This window comes from Heterocephalus glaber, unplaced genomic scaffold (genome assembly GCF_053883595.1).
Source record: "Heterocephalus glaber isolate CG9 unplaced genomic scaffold, H.glaber_assembly_v1.0 deba00000896, whole genome shotgun sequence".
In the NCBI taxonomy this organism is placed as follows: Eukaryota; Metazoa; Chordata; class Mammalia; order Rodentia; family Bathyergidae; genus Heterocephalus; species Heterocephalus glaber.
The window spans coordinates 2,391,988-2,414,086 of record NW_028258170.1 but is presented as its reverse complement, the minus strand read 5'-3'; the positions used below and the strand labels follow the sequence as shown (position 1 = coordinate 2,414,086).

The 22,099-nt window shown below is 36.6% G+C and overlaps 2 protein-coding genes across 2 annotated transcripts; both read left to right on the top strand.

The window, feature by feature from the left end:
* The first annotated feature begins 7,600 nt into the window (after window positions 1-7,600).
* Window positions 7,601-8,544, top strand: LOC101722073 (olfactory receptor 8J3). Its single transcript, XM_004869891.3, is given in 2 exon segments — window positions 7,601-8,366; window positions 8,369-8,544. Coding segments are annotated over 2 exon segments (942 nt in total).
* A 7,119-nt stretch (window positions 8,545-15,663) lies between these two features.
* Window positions 15,664-16,624, top strand: LOC101721716 (olfactory receptor 8U9). The gene is given in 2 exon segments (XM_004869890.3): window positions 15,664-16,110; window positions 16,112-16,624. Coding segments are annotated over 2 exon segments (960 nt in total).
* Window positions 16,625-22,099: the final 5,475 nt, after the last annotated feature.

The following is a 22,099-nucleotide window of genomic DNA, read 5'->3' as shown; positions in this document are numbered from 1 at the left end:
GTATATGTTCGCTTTTTCATATTGGGACTCTGTTGTTGAAGAGTTTCTTTGCCTGTAGCAAATAAAATTTCAAGTACAATAATAGTTGTTAAGGCAGTAAATTAGAAGAGAATATTAGTTTTGGTATCATGAAAATATTGTGATTGGTACATAATTTCACTGCTGTCCTAATTCTTCAAAGTTTGTTTTTGTTCCTACACAAACAAATCTCTGGGATTACCATGCAGCTTGTATTGACTAATATATTTCTTTTTATGTATCACATTGCTCCTCACTTGCACATTCAAAAAATTTTTGAAAACTTTATATAATACTGTCTGGGAACTCTGAATTCTGACCCTCCTACTCTGAGATTATTTGCTTTATTTTTGTAGTGGTTTTTTATTTGGTCTGCTTGTTCGGTAGCAAAAGATTATTCTTATACACTTTCAACTAGAAAAGCCTAAGCCATTTGGCAATAAGTGGATAGTTTGCAGTCTGCTTCATTCCTTATGAAGCCTATGGGTGATCGAACGATGTGTTGGTTTTCCTGATTATTCCAGTCATCTCACATTATTTAAAATTTTTATATTTCTAAGAATAGCCATATAATTTATATTTGTTTTGTAAACACACCTGTGAAGGGAGTTTACACGAACTACACTGAAGTTTATTCTGGCCAAATGTAACATCAGATCTGTAGGTATTTGTGGTCTGCCTAAGCAATCACACTCCCACATGTTGAAGAATCGATGGGACTTACATTCCATTAACCTACGTGTGAATGACACTGTCAGCTCTACTGATAACTGACATCAGCCAAACTTCTTCCACAGATGAAACCTTAACAAATTGGGGTTGATCCATGCAGAATAATACTGTGCAGCAATAAATAGTAGTAAACTATCAGGAAACGTGAAGAAATATTCAAAGCTACAATGCGTATTGTGCAATGAGTAAAAGACATTACTTTTAATGGCATTATATGGAAGGAAAACTCTACAGATGGTGAACATATCAGTGGTTTTCTGAAGCTTGGGGGACAAAGAGTAGAAGGGAAGGGTTAAGTGGGAAAAAAAACCTCAGATATTTTCTGTAGTGAAACAACCCATTCTGACACTTAACCACAGACACATGATACTATGTTATTTTCAAATGCTCATAGAGGTTTATAGGACAAACGAAAATTTAAAATAAGTCATTTAGAATATCAGAGGAAGCTGTGTACAGTATAGAATATGACAAAACAATCTACTATACTAAAAATGTGACACGAAAAGATGAACAGCGTGGATGAGAAGATAGATAATTTCAGCACAGATTCACAGGGTATCTAAGTAAGGTCATAAAAATATTAGAAATATAAATACAATATTTATTGTATAATTCATTGGATGTCCTTCAAAAATTCAATAAGGCTATTTTATAGGCCTGATGAATATGTTTAGTTTCTAATTAAATTCTATATTCAATGCAGACTCCTCTATACAGACCATGGGAAATCTTCAGACTTGCACAGTGCACATACCACTACTACAATTATTGACTTGATGTTGAATTACAAATATTGCTCGATTTCCAAGTGTCTTGTTAAAATAAGAAGACCTTACAGTAACGTCTCTGTTCACAAACTCTTCTGTTTGCAAACAATTTGGTTTCCAAACAAGTGTTTTGCAAAATTTTGCTTCCGTTTACAAATTACACATCAGGTAACAAACACAACAATGGCCATATTCCCTGCATAAATACAAAAACAGCAATCTTCCCCAAAATCTTGAAACAAATTAAGTTTTTAACCAAGGCACCACTGTACTATTGAATTCAAAGGCAAGTTTAGAATTGTATCATGAGGATATTTCAGCAGTAATGGAAACACCAAGAAATCAAATAACATTTTCTTACAAATTTCTTCAATAAAAGGAACCAAGTAACTATAAAATTACCAAACTGAAGCAAAGAAAAAAAGAAAATAGAAATCAAACGCCAGAGAATAAGAGCAAAGCTGGAGTAGTTTAAAATCATATAAAGATAGAAGCAAAGACAATGATTGACATAAAAGCAATGTATGAGAATACTATGACTGCATTCAAAGGTGTGAAAAGATATGAATCCAAGATTTAAGAAGCTCAATGAAACACAAGTAGAAGAAATTAAAAAAAAGTCACATAAAGGACACTAAGGTCAAACAACTAAACATGAAAATGAAGGAGAAGGGCCGGGGATTTAGCTCCGTTGCAACTTACCTGCCTCTCAAGTACAAACAACATCTTGAGTTCCACCTCCGATACCAAAGAAAAGGAGAAAATTGTAAAATGTGACTTATAAAGATATACACTCAAATGCAACATATCACAGTGAATAGATAAGGGGCATGATGACAAAAGGGCAAAAAGAAAGTCATGATCAATAAATTATTCTCTACTAATTGTACAGTTTTCCAGAGGGAAAAAGAAATATGAAGGAGCCAGACAAAATTTTTCTTTTATTTGTTAATGTGGAGGAAGAGAGGGTGAGGGAGAGAGAAGGAAAGGGAGAAGGAGAGAGGGAGACAGGGAGAGAGAAAGAGAGCGAGACTCAAATTGCAGTGAAGTTCAGTAAGTCCTATGAACTGCTGTGTGGGAGAGGGAGAATCTCACAGCTTAATTCAAACCAAGTTGGAAATCCAGATATTCAGAGGATCTTATGATGTTACTTCTACTCTAAAGATGCAGAGCTACAGTCAGGAGGGCTGCTGATACAAGCCCAGTCTGAAGTCCTGAGAACTAAGATCCTAGAGTCAAGAGGCTCAGAACCGTGCTCCCTATGGGAGAAAACTGGGAGCCAAAGCCCTGAGAATAGAAAGTGAGAGAAGGATGTTCCCACTGAAAAGAGAGCAGATGTTTCCCTCCTCTGCCCTCCACTTTATTTGAGTCTCTCATCTTAGGATAAAGTCACCAGTGCTGCTGGGGCAGATCCTCTTCATTCAGGCCACTGATTCAAAGCCTGTCTCCTCTGGAAGCACTCTCTCATGCACACACCTAGAACTAATGTGAAGAGCTAAGAGTGAAAAGGAAACTTTGACTCTCAGAATATTTGAACTTTGAATGGTCAATATTACTTGGGAAATAGCTCTTCTTCTCAAAGTGTTGAGACATAAAACTTTAACAACACTGCTAGGTAAAATTAAAAAATTGTGAAAGCTGTCTGATCTCAGTTTTGATTGCAGAAGTGGTAGAAAGGAGATTAGCTTAAATGATTTGCTTCAGGATTCAGGGCTTGCACTGTCATTGTATCCAAAATGAAATCTTTAAAATGCTATATTATGTATTTATTTTAACCATCAATACTCCCTGATCATCCAAAGCAAAGTTCCTGGAAGGTAATCTTTCCCTGTTTGTGCCAGATGCCTTTCTGGGCTGGTCACTTGCATTACTCTACTCTGCAGTCTGGAGACCTAGTATATAGTTTATCTTCTGCTCATATTAAACCTATAGAAGATATATTTATGACTCTCAGCTACCTTCAGTTAAATGATTGTATTTTTAAGTTACTGGAAAAATGGGAAAAAATACACTACCTTTGGAAAATGAAAAAAAATAATTTCTCTGCATCCTTTCCTTTCTCCACTCTATGTCCCACAATGGCTTTTCTGTTATATAGAATTTTTCTGCTTCCTCAAAGACCTCTTATTCAATTCAAGATGCCATAATAACCACCCTATGCTGGCAGCTTCAGTGATAGAAATTGATTTTCCCATAATTCAGGAAGCAAAAACCATGGCCAAAATCTCTCTGACTCAGTCACTGGTTAGGGTTCCCTTTTTTCTTAGAGGTGACCGCAATCTTTCTATGTGATCCCAGGTCCTGTCTTAGTCTTCTTGAGGAGAGAGAGCAAAGTGGTGGTGGAGGAAGGAAGAGAAAGAGACAGAAGGAGAGGGAGAGAGAGAGACCATAGGAGAGCACACTTTGGTCTTTGATACCTTTTTTTTTTTTTTTTTTTTTTTAGGAAAGGCACTGATTTCACATGTGGGCTTCATCTTCATGACCTCATTGAACCAAAATGGGGTTTTAAAGGTGCTGTCTCCAAGCTGCCATGGGTGAGGGCTTGGATATATGGACTAAGAGTGGATATAATTGCGTCTAGAAAAGATGCTCTCTTCCCAAAAAAATACCAAACCATGTTCTTCCTTTGTTAGACACACAGTTTGCTTAAGAAAAGATGTGTAGAAATTATGTTAGGTAGGTCAGGAAATGAAGTAGAATAGAAAGTGACTGTCTACAGGAGAAAACAAATATTCTATGAGTGCTCGAAAGAGCCAACAATAGAGACAGAATTACATCTTAGAATAATCTGGAATAGTATCTTGGGGACAACATATTAGGCTCTTTAAAAATATATTGTAAGGATTTTCAGATGGTAAATTTTACCATTTCTCTCTCAAAGAAATTCAAACGATGTCACTAAGCAACCACAACCTGAACAATTGAAAAGAGAATGAGTAAATAGCATTCCTAATGAGAGCACAGGTCAATTGTGCCATGCTATAGCTAGAATGTGGATGTGTGATTCCTCAGAACCAGATTACAATGTGAATTAATCTCTTGTCTTCCCGGGACCCCAAAGCAGCCTTATGAGGATCTTGCTTGTGTCATAGTCCTAAGTAAGATATTTGGGACAAAGTCACTGAGAGAACTCTACAGTTTGCTCTGCCATAATACACTTGCAGAAGAAATAAGAATACCTTCAACCCAAGCAAGTTCAAAGGATACATTCTAAAATCTGTGGTCAAATAAGCATTTTAAAATGGAACTCCAGTAGCAAAAAGTAGACTTCAGAATACAATATTTTAGGTGGCACTTTCTGAAAATAAAACTACTATATCAAACATATAACTAGTTTGATGTAAGAAAAGGATTTGAAAACACCTATGTAAAACCTATCATACCATCTCTAAAGTCCAGTTCTGCATTGATTAGTTTGAAATCTAAGTGAAGATCGTCATCAATTATCCAAAGGCTAGTCATGTTATCCAGGATGAGAACTGAGCACATCAACACCAAGCCATCCATGTTTGATATAAGAACATTTTAATGAGCAATGGGCATAAGTATTGAAATGTATTTCTAAAAAACTAATACTCGATTTGCCATTACCACATATTTATAAGGAGTTCCATTATAAAATAAGTGAAAAAGTCATCACTTTAACCTTTGGTCAAGAATCTCTTGTGATAAAAAAAATTGAGAAAACAGATGGCTGTCACATGTGTGAGATGATATGTTTCTTAATCACACATAACATTTACATGACACAAAAAAGAAAGGGGGAAACACAGTATAGAAATTAAAAAGCAGAGAGACTTTGAAGGTGTGTAGATGAATTCCTAGCAGAGGATCTTGATCAGGAACCGGTCGCCAGTGGGGTCTTCTCTGAGGATGCAACAGAAAAGTGGGCATCCCTAGACACCTATGCTTCTGAGCTTGGGTCTCGCAGGTATATAGAGCCCTCGGCACTCCTTGTTGCAGCTGTGTGGACACTGCCACTAAGCACCTGAAGCAGATTCCCCAGTACAGGTGATATTTTATCCCATTTTCTATCAGAGCCTTTCAACACTGTGAACCGTGTCTTAGAATCCACTTTGATTTGGAGAGAAATTATAATTAATGCATAATCAAATAATAAAGTACATGTATTAACATGCATTTATAAGATTTCTAACTATTTACCTGAATGCAGGTATCAAATACAATTCAGCTATTTATGGCTGCAAATAAGGTCTACCATTAGAGACCACATAGTCATTAATATCATGGCTGAAACAAAGACTGACTTCATCAGTGCCAATTGGTATCATAATTTTCTCATTGTGATATCATCTAAAATGAAGATTCCATGCTTTTATGATTGCACTTCTGAAAGTGAATCAGATGCACAAGTACTTAATTTGAATAGGAATCCCCTTCCTGATGTAACTGTAGATTATTTCTTCTCTGGGTGATTATCAATCAGATATGAAGACATACTGGCAAATACTTTAGGTAGATAATGTAATTAGTCCAGTCCAATAGTGAAGCTTATTTAGAAAAACCATGTATCTGACTATAAAATATGTCTGTCCAAATATTCATGACAACGTCTATAGAAAGCCTTGGATGAGATAGTTTAAAAATGGCCTTCCATTTGAGGATAGGCATCTGCCTAAGCAGGGGAAAGACTTACTATTGAAGCCTAGATTTCTGATTTGTTAAGACTAAAACTTTATGATATTTTCAAAGGAGGCATATAAGCTAGAAAGAAAATACATTTCCTTCCTTGATCTTAGTTCAACCAATGTAAAATAGAATGTTCAAAAATGAATTTGTCTTCTTTTTATTCTCCCTTAAAATAGAACCTCTAAATTACAGGGTTTGTTCTCAGTGGAAAATATGGACTCAGAATGAAGAACAGTAAAATATTGTTAGAGCCAGGCAAATCCTAAAATAGATGTGAAAGTCCTTTCTCCTTGTTAATATTAAAGTTACTCTATCACCTCATAGACTGACCACAACAGTGTCCTCTAGATAGTAATATTGTATTGCCTTCACATTGCATAAACAACTCTTGAGCACCCAAAGCATATGTTGAAATATTCCTTTTATTATTTCATCTCAGATGATATACTATCACATTTAGAAATGCTATGAACTCTGATTGAATTGCTAAAGTTCTCATTAAAGTCTGTCTGTATTGACTCCTCCCTGTTATTCATTCATATCTGGCATATAAGTCATTGTTTGATTCATCTTGCAAGGAGCAACTTAACTCAGCTCCCAATTGTGTAATTGAGCATCATCTCTCAATTTCTATAAAAAATATTATGCAATAATCTTTTAATAGGTCTGTATGGCAATGGTGCAGATATCTATGAAAATCACTGGTTTCTGTAAGAAGTTCACATACATAGGCATAGGTCAAAGACAAGGATAATTATGACAATGATAACGATTATTAGCAGCCATTTAGAACCAAGAAGATTTTGATAACCAAGACTTGATAATGTCAGGAAATGGTGGCGTGGGATCCATTCAAAAACAAATAACTCCAGTTGAAGATATACTGCTCTTAGCAGGCAGAAACAAACCTGTGATGTCATCAGGCCCATACATTTCTCCCAAAGAGTCCTGAGCATTCTTCCCTAAGAGACATGCACACCCCTCCTTAGCATCTCCTGATCTAAAGCTGAAATCCTCCTGTGGGACAGGGCAAGGGGTTTGGCAAGTGCAATCCTAATTTTAAACTCCACACCAGGACTGCCCAAAGGTGTCCGAGTGCACAATGATCCAGCGTGATAAGCACACTTTAGACAACCACATTTGCTGCCCAGACCCTTTTTCTATCTTCTCAAACTCTCATAAAATCCTAATCTCACACCATAAATATAGGATTCCTCTGGTGGAAGCTGACCAACTTCCTCCCTTGACAGGGTAACTTTACTCAAACCAACTCCTGCCTTTTCTACAAAAAAAAAAAAAAAAAAAAAAAAAAAAAAAAAAAAAAAAATTCAAGAATCGCCTTGTCCTCTAAGGGAAATAGCAGAAGTCACACATGAATTTGTAACCACTTCTTGTTTACTTCCCTAAACAGATGAATCTCCAACACCTGCATGGCCCCAGGAAACATGACCCAGGTCACTGAGTTCATCTTCACAGGGATCTCAGACCATCCTGAGCTGCAGGTTCCCCTCTTCCTCATCTTCCTGGGCATCTATGTGTTGACAGCGGCAGGGAACCTGGGTAGCATCACCCTCGCTAGTGTGGACCCCTGACTGCAGACCCCCATGTACTTCTCCCTCCGACATCTGACTCTCATCAACTTGGGCAACTCCACCATCATCACCCTGAAAATGCTGAGCAACTTCTTAGCACAGAAGAAAGCCATCTCCTACTATGCCTCTGCCACCCAGCTGGGGGGATTCCTGGTTTTCATTGTGGCTGAGATCTTTATGCTGGCCACAATGGCCTACGACTGCTATGTGGCCATCTGCAGCCCCCTGCACTACATGACAGTGGTGTCTCCTCAGGTCTCCCTGCTGCTGGTGTCCCTCACCTACCTCTACGGCCTTTTCATAGCTATACTGGTTTCATTTTGTGTATTCTCTGTGTCTTACTGCTCTTCCAATATCATCAACCACTTTTACTGTGATAATGTTTCTCTCTTAGCATTGTCCTGCTCTGATACTTTCTTTCCACAAACTGTCATCTTTATATCTGCAGTGACAAATTTGTTTTTTTCAATTACCATAGTTCTACTATCCTATTTCAACATTGTTCTGTGTATTCTGAGGATGTGATTATCAGAAGGGAGGAAGAAAGTCTTTTCTACCTGTGGGTCACATATGATGGCTGTCACAGTTTTCTATGGGACATTGCTCTTTACTTACAGCCTGGGACCACCCACTCCCTGGACACTGATAAAATGGCTTCTGGGCTTTACACACTGGTGATCTCCATGCTGAACCCCATGATCTACAACCTGTGCAACAAGAAGGTGAGGGCTGCCTTAAAGAGCTTTGTGACAAATCCCTGTGATTCCTGTAAGCCAATGTAATTTTAGTTCTGCACCAATAAAGACAATTGAGTAGCATTTTCTACCAATTATAAATCAATATAATATAATATAAATATTATATAAATAAATATAAATAAATTTATGTCACATAACATAAGATAAATAAATATAATAAAAAGAAAAGTCATAGCTCTCTGACATGTATACTGACATTCAAACTTGAAAGGCAAGGATTTGGGAAGAAATAAATTTAAAAATTAGACTGAAATTTTTTGAATTGCGAAGGGTGAAACAGACACAAACGCTATTCACTGACTTTTTCCTGGCATGTTCCAGGAAGCACCCAGAAAGAAAAGTATCTAGGAGCAAGGGTAGACATACCTTTCAAACACCTTTCAATAAATTTAAAGGGACAAAAAAGATATGATCTTTTTTATTATATGGCTTTCTTTTTGGTTCCTGCCTGGGCATAGTTGAACATAGTCTATCACTGCCCCTGTAAATCTTTGTAAGTGGTTGAAATCTTCCAGTTAAGTTACCAAAGTTCAACTGAAATTATCTTTAAAATAAAACTCCATAAATCTTTTTAAAAATATTGCTTGAACAAACAAATGTTATGACCACTACATTTATATTTTGAAGGTTAAGTATTATTAAACCTGCAAAGGTCTCAGATGTGCTATATCCCTTCAGATTTTCATAACCTCCATAGGGCAAGGATTAATATTCTAATATCCCCATTATTACAGTTTTCAGACTTTTTAAATGTAAGACACAGAATACCAATACAGAAAATGTTCTTGTTCTTCAACAGTTTGACTTGTTCTTACTCTAAGTATCAACAATCTTTAAGGTGAAAAATAATTTTTCTGTTCTGAGGTATTAGTCAAGTAATGAACCATATTCATGGAAGTTCCCTATATCCTTAGAAAAACTAACTCTTTTTATAAAATTTTGTTTTGTTTCTGATGGTTCTTAATCAGTGAATTTACACCTAGGTCAATTTTACCATTTTAAATTTGAGAGTTGACCAGATTATATCATATTATCAAGTAAGAGTAAGTATGTTAAATATATAACTCTATTTTAGTAACTTTATGGGGTAATTTCACACAGAATCCTAATAAATAATCATGGAAAATATCAAAGAACTAGACTAGAAAATATCTATTAACCTCTATGTGTAGACTGATTTCACTTATAAGTATATAATGAATAAATCTTTAGACATAATAATTGAGATACTATGAGCAAATGTAACTCTACAATAAAGAGTCAGTTGCAATTGGGAGAACTTCATATGTATCTTAATTCTTTGAGGTTTGTGTTTGGAGAGTGACTTCTGGGTTTCTCAGACAATTTCTGTCAAATAATTTTTTCCTTGTTTGTGGGTCACAATTTCCTCTTTCCTCATACTGTGGAGTGAATGAAGCCAGGCTTTGTAAAAACATTACTCCATTTTTATAACGTTGTATGAAAGGAAAATTAAATTAAATTAATTTGTAATTAAATCCCTATTTTAGAAATAAAACTTGAATGATACAATATTTCACTAGGTGTGATTGAAATACATAGTGTAAGTTTAAAAATTATTACAAAAGACACATTACTATTAATCTGTCTCAGAATACTACCACTCAACTCAAATGAACTTATCCCATCCTTCTTTTCACTCTCTGAAGCAACTCTGCAAGTATTCTTTCATGAGTGTCTTTTTAAGGTGTGATTTAAAATACAGTGTATGCAGTTGCCAATTGCTGTCCACCAGAAAGGCAGCTCATAGGAGCATTGTAGTATGTCATCATTCCGTCAAATCCCAAGGAATGTCAGTGTCTCATACTGTTTGGGTCAAACGCTTATTCTTGCTATGTGTAAATTAAGATTTTTTTTCTCTTGCCAGTTGAATACTTCAGAAGATATGTTTGGTGATCTAGTCAATGTTCATTTAAATGCTTGCCCCCTTACGTTACTAGGGACACACATACACACAGCATTATTTTTGGAAAAAGAAAAATAATCCCACATTCCCTTTCCTCCCCCAACCATTAAAACTCATTCTGCCCCCCCCACACACTCACTTATCCAGCTCAGGCTGCTGTACAAAATGCCACAGCCCAGGGAGCTTCAATGATACAGATCGATTTCCCCACTGTTCTGGAAGCCAGAAGTCCAAGATGAAGCTGCTGTCTGACTTGGTCACAAGTAACTTCAGGTTGTAGGTAGCAGCCATCCTGTGTCCTCAAATGAGCCCTGCTTTGTGAGAACAAAGAACATGAGGGGATGAGGAGGGGAAAAAGACAGAAGTGTTTCTTCTTATGAGGGCACTGAAGCCATCATAAAGGCCCCAGGCTCACCCTCTCATTCCATCTATTTTCCTTCCAAAGACCCCTTCTCCAAGTACCATCACATGGGGCTTGGGCTTCCATACATGAACTGGGGTATGAGGAGTACAATTCAGTCTCAGCAGATGCATGCTTCTCTAGTAAATATTAAAATCATGTTCTTCTCTCACTCTGGCCACAGATTCCTTGAGGAAATAATCTAGAGTTGGACTCAGTTGACCAGATAACTAAGGAAATTAAATAATAATAGCAATAGTTTACAGAAAGAAAATAAATATTTCATTAGCATTTCAGAGAATAAACCAAAGAGAGTGCATTTTTGCCTTCAAATACATGAGAATAAGTTCTTGACAACGAGATATTCAGTTCTTTGAAAATATATTATAAAAGTTTTCACAAGAAAAATTTTAATATTTCCTCAATGAATTCAAGTCCTGCCACAAAGCAGCTCTTGAATAAATAAGAGTAAAAAAATAACATTCCAAAACTGAGACTATGAGAACAATATTATTATGTTACAGGCAAAGTTGTAGAGCCCTGGTTCCTGAAAAACAGAAAGCAATGGTAATTGGTCTCTAGCCTGCCTCAGGAATAGGCTGTAATTTTAATAATAATCTTCCTTGCATCATGTTCCTCAGTCAAATCCTTTGGGACAGTGTCACTAACAAAACCTTACCATTCCTTGTTCCCAAAACCCACTAGCAGAAGAGGTAGCAACACCCATTAAACAAGTAAGTTCCAAGAGTAGATTCAAAATTTGGTGTCAAACTAAGCATAAAATTTATGTTTGAAGTAGAATAGAATAGTCTGTAGAATAAAACATTTTATGTAGTACTTTCTGAAATAAAACTAAATATGATTTCCTTTAATTTTCTTTCAGTTATGCATGCATATATTATTATATAAAGATTTGAAAAATTATTTGAAAATTTCCAGAAAAAAAATCTATCAAACTCTTGGGAAAAATCAAACACTTAATAGACTGGAGAGAACAAAATCTATGACAAGACTGTCTTCACTTTTGCAAAAGCTAGATGTTATATCTAGGACAAAAAGCACATCAAAACCAAGTCCTGACTATCCCACTTAATATATTTAATATATGAGCAGTAGTTATGAACAATGGGCAGAATTTATTACAAAGACTCATTGTGCATTTTCCATTATCAAACATTGGGAAGGTTCTGCACCAGGAAATAAGTGAAAAAGCCATAACTTCTGTGCATGCAATCTATAATCTAGCAAGAGAAATATACGGAAGCAAGGGACTGGTATATATGTGATATGATACTTAAGTTAGTTATGCAGAAAATTTTCACAAAACACACAGGTGAAAGGTGGCAACAACATGGCATGGGAATTAAAAATCAGAATGGGCCTGCAGGATAAATAGGAGTTTTCCTTCCAACTCTCTGTTCACCACTCACCTGGCAGAGAAGAATGTAAGGAAAAGCACATATAAAAGCAGCAAGCCAGCTGGGGATTTAACTCAGTAATAGAGGGCTTGCCTAGCACTGTGAGACCCTGGGTTCTATCCCCATTGTTAACCAAATGAATAGATAGTTCAGATATATAAATAGATAGATAGATAGATAGATAGATAGATGGAAAGCATGAAAACACATACAAAAATATTGCAAAACCATATCCTAATTACTCTGGGATAGCACTAGATTTTTGAATGTAAAACATAATGGCTTATACCATAAAACATTGTATGAAATATATTTTCAATATTAAGGCAGTAGTAGATCTACTTTTGAGACAAAATAGAACTGCCAAAGAGTGCAGCATTCTCCAGTATCTCCAGACTTGGAAACAAAATGAGAATGAAATAGTCACTTAAACACAACCATGTGCTGCATAACACTGTTCAGACCAATGTTGCAGTCCCTGTACACTGGGTTCCATTACTGCTACCTTCTGGAGATGGCCCCTCAGGCTGTGCATGCGCACTCTGTGGGGATATTTGCACAATGATAGTAAAACTCAGTGATGTGTGTTTTCTCTGAATTTATTCTGTTTTTTAAGCACCTCATGACTATATTTTAAAATAAGACCCACATCTTTCTGAGAAGTGCAACTGGACTCAAAACCAAGACGACCTGTATCTCCCATAATGATAAGGAACAGCACTGACCAATATTTTCCTCCATGGAAAAATGGTAGACACAGACAAACATGCTCAAAACTTTATTTTGAGACCCTGTTCATGCTCTAAGAACATCTGACTTCAGATTTATTTTATTCTTCTGCATTGTGATGTAACAAAATATATCATCAAAATTATAGATTCAGCTTCTGTTAACTTATTCTTAGCTGGGATTATGCTTAAAGAGCTAAAATTTGATAATAGTCTGTTTTGTCTTCAAATTAAAAGATATGTTGGGTGCAAAACTTTATATCTATCTGCTGTAGTTAAATATTGTCTGTCAGGCCAGAGTTTTAGCTCAGTGGCCACCTGCTGCTCAAGCACAAGGACCCGAGTTCAATTCCTGGTACCAAAAAAAAAAAATAAATAAAAGTGATTACCTTTACTTCTGTGTGCATCTAACTTTTAATATATCAGTGGAGAAAGTGTTGTGGGGTTGTAAATATTTGTCTTATTATAAACATATTTATACTACTTATGAGACATAAATAACTTCCTTTATTGCAACAATATTAATAAAGCACAATTTATAGGAATAGGAAACTGAACAACCGAATTTTTGACATATTAAAGTTTGTTTATTGTTTATGCTGGAAATTTCATACTATATTCTTTCTCATAGATGTAATTGGCAGAATGAGGATTTGGCTCAATGGAACAGGCTTACCTATCAAGCCCGAGGCCCTGGCATCAGTCCCCAGTACAAAGAATAGAAGAAAAATAAAGGAACAGAGGGAGGGAGAAAGGCAACAAGGGAGCAGAGACAGAGGAAAGAGAAGAGGGAAGGAGGAAGGGAGGGAGGGAAGGAGGGAGAGAGGGCAGGAAAATAGATATAATGACATGTGCTAACCCAAATGGAAATATTATATTTACTCCTTATCAAGGAGTATATCTCTATTTTATATTTCAGCAAACAAGGGAAGAAACTCTAAGGGATTTAACTAAGGGGCACAATTACCAATCTCTAGCATTGCCACTATGAAAGCTCTAGACTCACGTATCTTAATGCTGTGCCACATTGCCTCTCTACTATAAAATTTCATTATCATAGAGATGAATTTTAATGTAACTTTAGGAGAAAAGAATCATTGGGTGTAGGATGACTGTTTTGTATGTTAGTCTGTAACTCATGATAGGAAAAAGTCTGTCCATATACAGAATTAAAACAGAGGATTCATCTGACTCAGCATTTTCAGAGGACCTACTGAACACTCGCTGTGTGCTAGGGGACGAAAAGGACTCCCAGATGCCATTGCACAAAGATAATCACGTTTGTTATTTTGATTCTATGTTAAATGATACTTGATTTTCAGACAAATATATCTGTGCATTAAATACACATAGGTACATAATACATTTATAAATACAGATTTACACACACATACACCACTCCCACATTTATTTATTTTAATAAGAATGTAGAATAAGAATGGTTGGTCCAGATATTAAGTGCAGGGAAAAGTGATGCTTTACATCAGAACAGTAAGGAAAGAAAATACCTGTTTTAATAAGATTTTTTAAAAATAGTGCCTCTTACCAGAACTTTTGCATTTGTGTACTACATGTCTAGAAATGACAGTAGCATATTAGGTATATATTAATGTTCACACCCTAATTATGGAGAAAGTCTAAAACAATAGGTAAAAATGAGAGGCTCTTCCACTTTGATGCAATAATAAAATAAAATTAAATAATGAATATAAAATAAAAATTATACAAACGTACATTCTTTTAAGTAAATGGTAATGTCAGAATCTTGCAAACTGATGTAAATCTATTGGACAACAAGTGTTGGTTTATTTTAATTTTAATTAAACAAGGTAGTTTTAGAGTGTTGATATTCATTGTATTTGATCAGGTAAGTTTGTATTTTACATATGCAGATGAATAGACTTGTAGCTACAATTTAGGCCTACAGTGATCAAATAAACTATTTTGAGAACATATTAGCGAGGTGTAGAGGCTCCTGAATCAAAGCACAGGTTCAAATTCTAGCTGTCTCAGTTTACTTCAGGTGTTTTACCTTTCTGAGACTTCGCCTCCTCATTTGTAAAATGCATATAATAAATGAAGCAAACAAATACCTACTGGGCATATTAATATGTCTTTCAGAACTGTACCTATTTCCAGTGTCTCCAATATTAAAACAATTATAAATATGTGCAGGAAACCATGTGGTAAGTAATGAATGCAGAGTAAAATTACAGAGCCTCCTATGGATGCTGGCATTTCCCTGGTGTGTACATTGCTCAGGTGTACTGAAGAGAAAGTGAGTTCAGTAAAGCAGGTTCATTTTTTTTTTTTACATTATTAAGGTCAACATTTTTTAAGTAAAGATAGAGCTTTAAATATTTAAAAGGTTAGTGTTAAATTTCTAAAAATGCACAGAGTTTTTGAATACAGACTAAGGCAATCTGGACCAATTCCTATCTTGCAAGTCTTAGTTTTATAAATACAATTTGGGAGGCAAAAATCGTTTTCCACAAAATATCTCCTTTGACTGTCATCCCATCATCAGACTCCAAGCATGCTAATAATTGTTAATATTAAATCACCACTTTCATAATAACAATAAAACTGCTTTTCAGGTTGTTAAGGTTAAAAAAATTATAGAAATGTTAAACCTGACTACATTCTCCCCTTATCCAGATGTCCTGAGGATACATGGCCCAGAAAATCTGCACACAGATAACAGAGTTTATACTTGTGGAACTCATGGACCGACAGGATTTGAAGATGCCTCTCTTCGCAGCCTTCCTCTCCATCTATATTTTCACAGTTATAGGCAACCTGGGCTTGATCCTGATCATCAGAACAGACACGAGACTCAGCACACCAATGTACTTCTTCCTGAGCAACCTGGCTTTTGTTGATTTCTGTTACACTTCAGTCATCACTCCCAAAATGCTCGGCAATTTCCTGTACCAACAAAATGTCATATCCTTCAATGCCTGTGCTGCTCAGTTAGGCTCTTTCCTGACCTTCATGACAGCTGAGTGCTTGTTACTGGCTTCCACGGCCTATGACAGGTACGTGGCCATTTATAACCCTCTGCTCTACATGGTCAGAATGTCCCCAGCCCTCTGCACTCAGCTTGTAGCTGCCCCCCTAGAGCTACAGCTTCCTAGTTGCATTATTTCATGCCACCCTGACCTTCTGCCTCTGCTACTGCCACTTCAACATTATCAATCACTTCTACTGCGATGACATGCCTCTTCTCAGGCTCACCTGCTCCGACACTCACGCCAAACAGCTGTGGGTCTTTGCCTGCGCCGGCATCATGTTCCTTTCCTCCCTCCTGATTGTCTTCATCTCCTATGTGTTCATCATTTCTGCCATCCTGAGGATGCGCTCGGCTGAGGGAAGATGCAAAGCCTTCTCCACCTGTGGCTCTCACATGCTGGCAGTGACCATCTTCTACGGGACCCTAGTCTTTATGTACCTGCAACCCAGCTCTCACCACTCCTTGGACACAGATAAGATGGCCTCTGTCTTCTACACTGTGACCATCCCCATGCTGAGCCCTCTGATCTGCAGCCTCCGGAACAAGGAGGTCAAAGAGGCTCTGAAGAAAGCAGTCAGCAGGAGCAGCCAGGCTTCTGTGTTCGTGAAACTTCAAAAATGACCTCAGTAAATAAAAATGGACATTTTTTGTATTTCTATTGTTGCCCTTAAAATATTGTCTGCATGCCTAGGATAAAATGTGTTTTGCCTTTTCACTACCTAATGAACTTTTTCTGAGACTGTCAAGTAGAATGTGATTTTTAGATATAAAAGTAATTGTAAAATTTTATACCCCTTCCTTCTTTCATTTTTCACTTGGCACATGTATGAAAATAATTTCCTGGTCCATTAAAGTTTATATCAATTTTCCCATTTCTCAAATTAAAATGCACTTAAAATATTATCAAGACATACAAAGCTCTGGGCAGAGTAGGTGTAAAAGTTTAAACTCCCTCTGTCCTCAAGCCCCACTTCCAAATCCAAGGGATACATTAATAAAATGCCAGGCAAAAAGCAAAAGTGGCCTACTCTAAATATTTTCCAGATTCCCTAATTTCTTTGAAAGTATAGAACAAATGGAAAGCTGCTCATATTTACATGTTTAAGAGATTCCCTATGTTAAATAGACCACTCCATGTCATTAATCAAACATAACCATCTGCTAGCCTGAGGTCTTTTTAGTGAGATGAATGATTATGTTTCATTCTTTATGACATTGTGACATAATTTTCCAGATTTTCTTTTGAAAAGAAATAATTTAAAGATAGATTCCTTATGTGTGGAGGGAATCATATTCTAAATAAATATACTCACAATAATTGAAACATCATTTTTCCAGTATTAGGGATTATGGGCAGTTGTGCTAGTCAAATTATGCTTGGGTTAATTGGTCATTATTTATTAAGATAGAGATTAGAACACAGTGAGTAGCAGGTGATGTAACTTGGTGAGAACGGAATTTGCTATATTCTCTTAGCAGTTGTTCATTAACAAATGAGAATGATATGGTACTCAATTGATAATCTTTTTGAGAATTAAACAGCATTAAAAGAGCTGATAGTCCATAGTATTGACTTGTGTATTATGTCTCCTCTGTCTGAGAGCCTGAAGAACTGCATTTTAGCTCCAAATGTACTGAATTATAATTAAAGTAAAATTGAGAAGCAATTTGTCATTGGCACACAACCTACATTTCCAACACCCTAAGTCAGCTGGGACTAATAGCAATTTCAAAGCCAGTCTGGACTATATTCTGAAGATTTCAAAATGTAAATATTGAAGGAGGCTAAAGATAAATAAGATCTCCCTCATATACTTCTGCTAGAAATGAGAAAAAAGTTAACTGTCATGAAGGACATTTGGAAATTTTTAGTAAAATTGCAGGTAGCCAATAATGTCACTTCTGTGAAATTGTCCAGGAATATTGACAAAAATGCAAACTAATCCATGTGTTAAATAATTCACTGCAACATTATTTAAGTTACTAAAAGATTACCACCATGGATAGCCATCAACACGGACTGCCCTTCCAGGTATGAGGGGTTTTCTAGGTATAATATACAATGACTACTAGAATATGATTATGAGGCAAAAAATGCACAAAAAAATTAATTGCTCATACTACACTGTGCAGGAAAAAGGGAAGAATACAGGTATGTGTATGTACTTTCTTAACCTTTGAATAAAACACATGGAGAAGATAATTAAAAATGAATAAAATCAAAGAACACACGGAATCAGCCCGCTGCAGATAAGCAGGTCTGTGCACGCCCTACTGAGGTCCCCAGTCACGTGGAATATGCCGAATCACCCGGCTGCAGACAGGCAGCCACCTGGTTCCACACTATAATGACGCAGAGGACACCAGACCACCAGACCAAGGTAATGAGTCCCGCTGCTGCCGGTGCAGAGGTAGGGGCTTCTGAGCCACCATCCCAATTCTCCTGGTCCAGAGGAAGGGGCTTCCTGGCCACCATTCCTCACGCTGCTCCCAGCCAACAGGAAAGGGCTTTTGGGTCACCATCCCCACAGCTGCTCCTGGCCCCTGTCCCACCTCTCCCAGCTCAGAGGAGGTAACCCATGCAGGCATTAACAGTCCCCTACCCCAGTCGAAATGAGAAAACACATAAATAAGTCTCAAAACCAGACTTCCAGATCACCTACAGCAACCCCAGAGGGAAATGAGATGGAACACTCTGATACTCAACTATCTGGACCCACTAAACTGGCAACAAAAGGGGATCTGGAAAAAATGAAATCAGAAATAATTTCTCAGATAACAGGAGAAATTGGGCCCCTACTGCAAGACATGACTAATAAATCTAGAGAGGACCTGAGGAACATGATGGAATCCCAACATAAGAAACAAATGGAATCCATAAAACAGATGCAAATAGATTTCCAGGACATGAAAAACTCCACTGAAAGTCTACACAGCAGAATGAGACAATGTGAGGACAGAATTTCAGATATAGAAGACAAGATTGCAATTAGTGACCAGGAAAAGAAAAATTGCTTCAAAATTATAAGGGAACATGAGAAATCAATGCAGCAGCTGCTAAATGATGCAAAGAAGAATAACATAAGACTGATTGGGCTCAATGAAGAAACAGGAGAGAGTGGAGATGACATAAAAAATCTCTTCACAGAAATAATGGCAGAAAACTTCCCAAGCAGGGGAAAAGAGCTTGATACACAGATAAGTGAGGCATATAGGACTCCAAATAGGCTTGATCAAAAAAATCTACACATAGGCATATAATTGTTAAGATTCCAGAAATTCAACAGAAGAACAAAGTTGTACAAGCAGTTAGAGAAAAGAAACAAAACACATACAAAGGAAAGTCCATCAGAATCACAGCAGACTTCTCAACACAAACCATCAAGGCAAGAAGAGCTTGGAGTGACATATTCCAAGCCCTAAAAGAAAACAGCCTCCAACCCAGATTGATGTACTTTGCAAAACTATTTTTCAAAATGTATGGAGAAATAAGATACTTTCATGACAAAGAGCACCTTAGGAACTTCGTGAATACCAAACCAGCACTCCAACGAATTTTACACAATAACCTAGGAACAGACATTGAGGATCACAACCCCAGGAAGCAAAGCAGAATGAACCCATATGGCATGACAAGAAATTAAATGGAAAGGGGGAGAACCCAACAAAAAGAAAAAGTCATGGCAATGACAAGTCAATATGTTTCAGTTATAACCATCAATGTTAATGGTCTCAATTCACCAATCAAAAGAAATAGGCTAGCATAATGGGTCAAGAAGCAAAATCCAACAATATGCTGAATACAAGAAGCACACTTAATTCAAAAGGAAACTCATAGACTGAAAATTAAAGAGTGGAAAACAGTACTCCATGCGACAGGAACCCAAAAAAAAGCAGGAGTAGCTAACCCCTTTACAGATCAAGTAGATGTCAAATCAACACTGATTAAGAGAGATGAAGAAGGACACTACATCCTTGTAAAGGGAAGAATCCAAGAGGAGGAGATGACAATCATAAATATCTATGCACCAAACACTAGTGCACCCAACTATATAAAACAAATACTAACGGACATGAAAAGTCATATATGCACTAATGTAATTGTAGTGGGGGAACTCAACACCCCACTGTCACAAATAGATCAATTACACTAAAAATAAGTAATGAAATACTAGAACTCAATCAAATTCTTGAACACATGAACTTAACAGATGTTTACAGAGTCTTCCACCCCACAAAATCAGAATACGCATTCTTCTCAGCTGCACATGGGTCATTCTCCAAAATAGACCATATACTCACACATAGAACATGTTTAAGTGCAAAGGAATTGAAGTTATCTCCTGTATATTATCAGAACATAGTGTGATGAAATTGGAGATCAATAGCAAAAGAAACACAAAATTTCATAAACACATGGAAATTGAACAACACATTTCCAAATAACAAATGGGTCACAGAGGAAATTAAAGAAGAAATCAGACAGTTCCTTCAATTAAATGAAAATGACAATGCAACATATCAGAATCTATGGGACACAATGAAAGCAATCTTACGAGGGAAATTCATAGCAGTGAATACGCATATTAGGAAAACAGAAAGAGGACAATTAAACAACTTCATGCTGAACCTCAAGCTTCTAGAAAAAGAAGAGCAGGACAATCCCAAAGCTCATACCAGGGAGGAAATTATAAAGATCAGAGGAGAAATCAATGCAATAGAGTCTATGAGAATGATACAAAAAAATCAATGAAGCCAAGAGTTGGTTCTTCAAAAGAATCAACAAAATTGAAAATCCCTTAGCCAACCTTGTCAGAAAAAGGAAAGAAAAGGCCCAAATCCATGCAATTAGGAATGAAAAGGGTGAAATGACAACAGACCCAGCAGAAATCCAGAAGATCATCAATACCTACTTCCAGAACCTATACGCCAATAAGATGGACAACATAGAAGAAATGAACAGATTCCGAGATACATATGAATTACCAAAGTTGAAGGAAGAAGACCTAAACACTCTGAACAAGCCAATATCAAGCAATGAATTGAAAATGTAATTAAAAACTTATCAACTAAGAAAAGCCCGGGCCATGATGGCTTCACTGCTGAATTCTATAAGACATTTAGAGAGGAACTGCTGGCACTACTGTTTAAACTCTTCAATGAAATTGAAAGGGAAGAAATACACCCAAATTCATTCCTGGAAGCAATCATCACCTTGATCCCCAAAGCAGAGAAAGACCCAACCGAAAAAGAGAACTATAGGCCAATCTCACTAATGAACATAGATGCAAAAATCCTTAATAAGGTAATGGCAAACAGAACGCAGAAGATCATCAAGAATATCATACATCCTGATCAAGTGGGATGCATCCCATGGATGCGGGGATGGTTCAATATATGCAAATCAATCAATGTAATACACTATATCAATAGAGCCAAGGAGAAAAAACATATGATTATCTCCATAGATGCAGAAAAAGCATTTGACAAAATCCAACATTCATTTATGATAAAAACCCTACAAAAAATTAGAATAGAAGGTCTCTACCTCAAACTGATAGAAGCCATCTATGAAAAACCAACAGCCAATATCATACTAAATGGTCGAAACCTGAAATCCTTCACACTGAAATCAGGAACAAGACAAGGATGTCCACTATCACCACTGTTGTTCAATATAGTTCTGGAAACATTAGCAATGGCAATTAGAAAAGAGAAAGAAATAAAAGGAATAAAGATAGGTAATGAAGAAGTCAAATTGTCATTATTTGCAGATGACATGACACTCTACATAGAAGACCCCAAGAACTCCACCAAAAGTCTTCTAGACTTAATAACCAAATTCAGTCAAGTAGCTGGTTACAAGGTCAACACACAAAAATCAATAGCTTTCCTCTACACGAATGACAGACTCACTGAGAGAGAAATAGCGCAAATAATTCCTTTCCCAATAGCATCCAAAAAACTGAAATACCTAGGAATAATTCTAATGAAAGAAATCAAAGAACTCTTCTCTGAAAACTATGGCACTCTGAAAAGAGAGATTGAAGATGATATGAGAAAATGGACAGACATCCCCTGCTCCTGGGTAGGAAG